The 6,774-nt window shown below is 40.3% G+C and overlaps 1 protein-coding gene across 7 annotated transcripts in view; it reads right to left on the bottom strand.

The window, feature by feature from the left end:
• Positions 1 to 1,790: 1,790 nt before the first annotated feature.
• Positions 1,791 to 6,774, bottom strand: part of LOC124616497 (parathyroid hormone/parathyroid hormone-related peptide receptor-like) — a 759,731-nt gene continuing 754,747 nt past the window's right edge. For all 7 annotated transcript variants that reach the window (XM_047144855.1, XM_047144812.1, XM_047144835.1 and 4 more), the window contains one exon: positions 1,791 to 3,220. In XM_047144855.1, the coding sequence (XP_047000811.1) occupies positions 3,141 to 3,220 (80 nt within the window). In that variant the 3' untranslated portion in view covers positions 1,791 to 3,140. The remainder of the gene's footprint in view (positions 3,221 to 6,774) is intronic.

Genomic DNA, 6,774 nt, shown 5'->3' with positions numbered 1-6,774 from the left:
TCAGACAATAATCTACAAGATGTAAAACAATCTATCTCCACAGTTGCGACCAGAAGGTCATTAGCGTCGATTTAATACAACGCTGAGAAAGTTCACAACGAGGTAGTGAGCACCGTGTTGACTAACCGTTAGCAGGCTGACAGATGAAGTTCAAATGGTTCAAATGGCACTGAGCACTATGCTACTTAACTTCTGAGGTTAAAATGGTTCAAATGGTTCTGAGCACCATGGCACTTAACTTCTGAGGTCATCAGTCGCCTAGAACTTAGAACTAATTAAACCTAACTAACCTAAGGATATCACCCACATCCATGCCCGAGGCACAGATGAAGAAGCGAGAAGACATAAGCTTTGTTGATTTACAGTATCAACATGTAAGTAATCAAAAGCATACTGTCCAAAGATCAATGCCTATACGACTAACAATATTCAGACTTTATCAACATTAAAAGAGCAGTGACAAAGATTACTGCGTCACTGTGGTGGAACTACCATCAGACAAAACTCCTGTCACAATCAACACCCTAAGCATTCCGCCTGCGCAATATTTACAGCTTTTCTGTCGACTATGACGTCAGATAAGCCACTGTCGTAATATTTACACTTTTGATCATCTCTAGTACAACGCTAGTTCCTTCTGTGTCAGCTATTTCGTGCGCCTGCTTAAAACAATTTTATTAGTTCTGGAATTACTGAAAAACGTATTTTTCTGGATGGTCTCTCTCTCCTTTCACTGGCTTCAGAGCTCGAGCCAAAGTCCAATTACTTCTTGTTGTGTCTGTTTCCGCAAACTGTGCCTCACCTTCAGCTTTGTCCCGTCTTATACTTCTGCCAAGACACCAAAACCTCCGACACCTCACTCCGAGCCGTCACCTGAATGACTTGCACGTTACCCGGCCCTCAGCTACCCACTGTGACACAATGGTTGCATTCCGCCGTCGCGCGACCCAGCGGATGCCAACACTAACACTCTATATAAATTTTAATACCTCTCTATCCAAAGGTCAGATTACAATGTGATTTACACCAATAAATCTTAAATAAGGTAAAGCACACTTTCAAGTCATGTTCAACTATTCCTCCGTATGGTTATCTACTGTGTTTATTATGTAATGTCAGCAATCAGAAATACGCGTGGTCAGTGGCACAAGGGATTCCTGCCACATCTTTTCTCCACTCTAGTAACATATTTCTAACATTCCGGTTTGGGTAGTAAGCGCATAGTGTCAAGTTCTGTGATGATGCCGACATTTAAAGGCGAATTGTAGAAAAATTATTTGGTATTTGTCATTTCTGGTCATAGTTATAATTTATTTCAATGTATGTTGCTATTAGTCAATTTCAACGTAGACGTTGTTATCATGCTCGTATTCTCTTAGTACTCGATCGTAGTCTTGGATCTCAAAAACAACCTATACAATTCATGTCGAATGCTTTAAACGTCAACAAACCACCAATCGTATTCATACAGTGCACAGGGTGTTTCCTGGAATTTAAATCGTTCAACATTCGTGCCTTATGTTCTCCTTTACTTATTTTGGGTTGAAGTACTGTGTTCTAGTACTGACTGATATTTACGTCTAAGTCGATCAATTGTCTTGAAAAGAGCTAATCCGAAAACGAAAATTATCTCCTTCGTATAATTTAACCATGCTGTGAAGTCATATTTTAGCAAAGATTAGTTTCGACGCTAAGCAATAAGTGTTTAAAATCAAGAGAAAACAGAAAAATATTTCTCTGAAAAGTAATTTCACAAAAAATGTATCTCTGGAGAAACAAAAATGCAGAACTTACACTCGTTAAAAACAACAAATTTATTAATATATATACAAACATTTTATTAACATAAAAACATTTTGAACATTTAACAGAGTACATTATGCGTGCTGCAATGGTGCTTACAAGGTTCCTACCCCCTTGTATTTTTCAATATTATCTTAAGTAGCAAAATAAGGCGTTTCGATGACAACAAGTCTTTCGAACGCACAAAACGAATTGGTGATCCACTGACACAGATAACATATTATTTGGATCTAATGTCCTTCCATATATCCAGATACAGCTGTGTGAGAGTCAATTACATTACGGGGTAGACGACAAAGAGATTTCACAGTTTTGTTTCAGTAATTTCAAACTATTTAAACTACAAAGGTCGGGAACTTCACAGGAGCATTACGTCAGTTCATATGAAAATTTGCAACAACGAAGTGTATGCAAAGTAACGTGCTTACAAGATGCTGCACGTCCTATTATTTCTTGGTAATTTTATAATATAGAAATAAAGTGATACTACTCTCTTACTCAGAAAATTACTGGAATGTTCTTTTGATATTGTTTGGTTTCGTTCCAGGCCTTCTTATTTTGCAGACAGATGGGGAAATCCATTATCTAAAAGCAGAAACGTTGAGTTACCCTTTATAAGCACAAAATCTGTTCAGCAGCCAAGACAAATTATTACTCATTGAGTATAAACCATAGTAATCTCATGACGATTCTGAGGATAAATAGGCGATCCACTGAAATCCTGCACAGGAAAAGAATTACAATTTGGCTGACATTTTTGTTCACTATGCTACAGTTAAAAATTTTGCATTTAATGCGTTTCACACATAATTCTGCCTTAATCACTAAACCGACTTCTTTTATACTCACAAACAAAAGCGACTCATTCATAATGATTGTGACGTCTAGAACTTCATAAAATCACGAGGGACACTTAGATTAAGGTTAATCTCTTACTTAGTTTGATGGGGAAAATTTATCGTCATGGAAATGTACTGTTCGGGCATTTAAAACATTACATGCTATCAGTGACACAATTCACATATTCTTACATGATTAAGCCCGTTTAGGCAATCTTAAGCACGATTTACATTTTGTACTTATCGTTTTCAAATCAACAGCATTTATACCACTTATAAAAAACCTTTAAATCATTCTACAGAACCTACTTGATTAAAAAATAATAATTTTCGGAGGAACTAATATCACATTGACCAAAGACGGCGAATCAGTCTTGTTTTGTCATTGGAGGAACAATAATCTCGAAGTAAGATTTTTCTCGTGTTGTCTTCCAAAAGGGTTTATGCAAGTACACCTCTTTCCTTCGCTGTATCGTTATTTAGTTCATGGTCTTCATTTCAATTGCAGCATCTGCTACACTGAAGTCTGACTTCAACTGGCGGTGGTCTTGACACGAGTGGGATTTTGCATCCGACAACTGAAAATTAAGTAAAACAATTATTACCATTTATTCAGTCTGTGTCTAAAAATATCTATGTGAATTATAGATGGTGAGACATTTAAAAAAATCATGAATAGTAAAATGGGATGTTTCAAAATGACGTTTTAAAAATTTGATGACAGCTACCTTATATCAAAACAAGGTAAAAATGTTCAGTAAACATGGACTCTAAAATGCATACCTTAAGAGTTCTCAGCACTTGTTCATCCTCGATACTGTCAAACACACCTCTTTTACTGAACATGTGCATAATACCGAGTGGTTATAATTAAACTTTACCTATTTAACAGCTATAACATGGAAACTAATTACCGTAAGAGTACCAAACTTGCTAGCATTAATGTCAAGGACATGTGAAAGAGCAACAACGCAGAATAAATTCAACTGAAACACTTTTAATATGCTGCTACGCTGCATCACACCATTACTACTACAAAAGGGGCTCAACATGGTGCCCATCAGTGTCCAGAAAAGTTTGAAAATGCATGACTGCATTCTGCACAGCAGAACGAAGCCTCGCCATATGCATGCTGGCTACCTTTCTTGATATGCTGCGCTTCAGATCAGAACATGTGTGAATGTCCTCCTGGTAAACCCTGTCCTTGAGGTGCCCACAACCAGATATCACAGGGAGTAAGATCAGATGAACATGCCGGCCAAGCACCTGAAAACGATCGGCTGATAATTCGATCGTTTCGAAACGGGTTTCGGAGAAGCAGGTGAACTTCACGAGCGATGTGCTGTGGGACCCCACCTCGCACGAAAAATTTTGAGCTCAAAGCATCTCTCTCCTGTTGGGAGGGCGAAGTATGTTGCTGTAACGCTGGCCAGTAACACTGCACGTCTTTGCTCCTTGATCGCCAACGCATTCAAAAAGAAAAAGCCACACCGTACGTTGACACGTTCACCATACAGAGGAAAGGAACTTCATGCACAGTGACTGGAGGTGCAGATCCCCACACTTGGCAGTTCTGTGTGTTCCCATCACCTTTCAGAGAAAAATGAGCTTCATCTCTCCTTGGGATGGTCCAGGGACAGCACTCGTCAATTTCAATCCTTGCGAGAAAGTGGAGAGCGAAGTCAACATGTCGTTGTGCGTCCTGTGGTATAACGTGCTGTACGATATGGATCTTGTACGGATACCATTTGAGAATGGATCGAAGCATCTTCCGTACAGTGGACCACAGCACGTTCAACTGTCGTGGGACCCGTGCGCGCACTGCCTGACGATCGGGAATGGCGCGCAGCGTTGTCTGCCATAACGACAGCGATTTCATCAAACACCTGTGGTGCAACCGGTCGTCGGCCTCTTCCCGGAGAGACGCCCACTTCTCCAGTTGATTCTAACTTCTTCATCGTGTCCCGCACAGCAGGTGGAGAAAGATGACGCTTCCGTAATCCTTTCAGCCGGCGATATTCTCGAAGTGCAGCTGCAGCATTACTGTTACTTTGATAATAGTGCTTCACCAATAATGCCCTGCTCCCTTTGTCCAAGCTCATGTTGACACGACAGCAAGAGCACTGCGACTGGTCAAGTATGTGAGACTACGAATCACGATGACTGAATACGGCACCTGTTGTCCCTATTTGTAACTGGACGGTGGCGCTGCGACGCATGGAAATCATGCGCCCCATATTCTGGACATTAACGCTACCATGTTTGGTACTCGTACGGTAATTAATTTCCGTGTTATAATGTGTTGAATAGGGAAAGTTTAATTATAACCACGTGGTACTTTAGAGATGTTTACTGGACATTTTTGCTCTGTTCTGCCCATACCAATTCCTCTCAAAATATGGGAAGCAAAGAGCCTGCAGGACAAGAGATACGTTTCGTAGTATCGAGAATGAACAAGTGCTCATACCTATTAACATATGCGTTTTAGAGCCCACGTTTACTGAATATTTTTCCTTGTTGTGACGTAGGAAGCTGACCGCAAATTTTTAAAACGTCGTTCTGAAACATCCTGCACAACACCAACATTTTTATTCATGAATAATCTTTAATGAATGAAAGTATTTTAACCGACAAGTGCATCAGAGACGTTTCATAGACTATTCTCCACATCTGCAATTTCAAATGGGTGTGATGCTCTATAACTAATTGTTAGTTACTATAGTCTGATTAAAATTCCTTTATACTTGTCGCTACAATGTTGTCACATCGGCTTTCGGCTACCGCTCTGTTATAGGTAACTTACATACAGGTCGGGTCACTTCACAAATGCCGTTAATGTGTAGCGAGGGGCAATGTTGGAAGCGGCCGCCGTGTGGTATGTAGGAAATACAAGGTGGTGTGTCGATAGCTGGTTTTAAGTGACCAAGGACGGAACTGCGGCAGATGACGCGTTTTGTAACCCTCATGGCTTCAGCTAACCACAATCTCATAATACGCAATGTATCCAAGGAAACGGCGGCCAACAATCTGTGGCAAAAATAAATATTTCTTTGTTCACGGCGATTAAAGTTAACTTCCACGAGCAAACACAAGACTGAAAAAGTTCAATTTCATCGCTAAAAGCACACTACAATTTCCCGCTGTCATTGTTTATCTGAAGTTATTCTAACACAGGCCACACGAGCTGCCGCGTTCTGTATCGATGAGCAGTCCTTGTTGACACTTGGTCCCAGACGAGGAGAGAATACAATGATGAAAATAACGCGGCAGATAATTAGAAATAAAAAGTTACAATTACGATAATTAAGTGAATAAACATAAGAACCAAATTCTTTTGATTAGATTTAGAAATTTTAAACATCGCTAAAGTTGACGAGATTGGAGCCTACGACCTTCTACACGTCACGTTCACACGCAAACCATTCCACTATGCCACGACGTTGGATTAAATAGTTCTATTTATGATTTTCGTGACGCAATTGCAAGGATGAATTGCAGCCTTCAAGAATTCGCCTTAAGCAATATCGTGCGGAACTTTATTTAACGTAAGCCAGTCTCTGTACATGTCACGCTAAATGGCTTCTTGTGCAGAAGAATCTAGTAATGGTGCGTTAGTGCTGTGTACGAAACGTGTATATTCCATTAGCATTCCTCCTTCTGTGCGTGTGTGTGTGTGTGTGTGTGTGTGTGTGTGTGTGTGTGTGTGTGTGTGTTTGTGTGTGTGTGTGAGTGAGAGTGTGTGTGTGTGCGCGCGCGCGTATGGGTGGGTGTGGGTGTGGGTGAGTGTAGTTGTGTGTATGAGCGTGTGCGTGTTGTCTTTGGTGTGGTTATCATGTGTGAGGAAAAGCTAAACGAAAGTGAGAGACCCATGATTCGGGGTCTAAACACTTTAACAAAAATGCCGAACAAGGAATTGGAACTGAGGTGACCAAGCGTCGTACCAGTTTGGCAACGGTGAACGGTTTGTACGTGACTTTGAGTTGGTCTAATTGGAAGAAACTGATTCGAACGCGTGAAGTGTCAACTATCAAGTAATTTCAATCCGACTATAACTATTGTTCTTCTTATTACGTAAAACACTCGTTAACTGCTGCAATAAACGAGGGAAAATTCTAGAGGGACATGAGCTATG

This window comes from Schistocerca americana, chromosome 1 (genome assembly GCF_021461395.2).
Source record: "Schistocerca americana isolate TAMUIC-IGC-003095 chromosome 1, iqSchAmer2.1, whole genome shotgun sequence".
NCBI lineage: Eukaryota > Metazoa > Arthropoda > Insecta > Orthoptera > Acrididae > Schistocerca > Schistocerca americana.
Note: the sequence above shows the minus strand (reverse complement) of the source record. Positions and strands in the feature narration are given on the sequence as shown.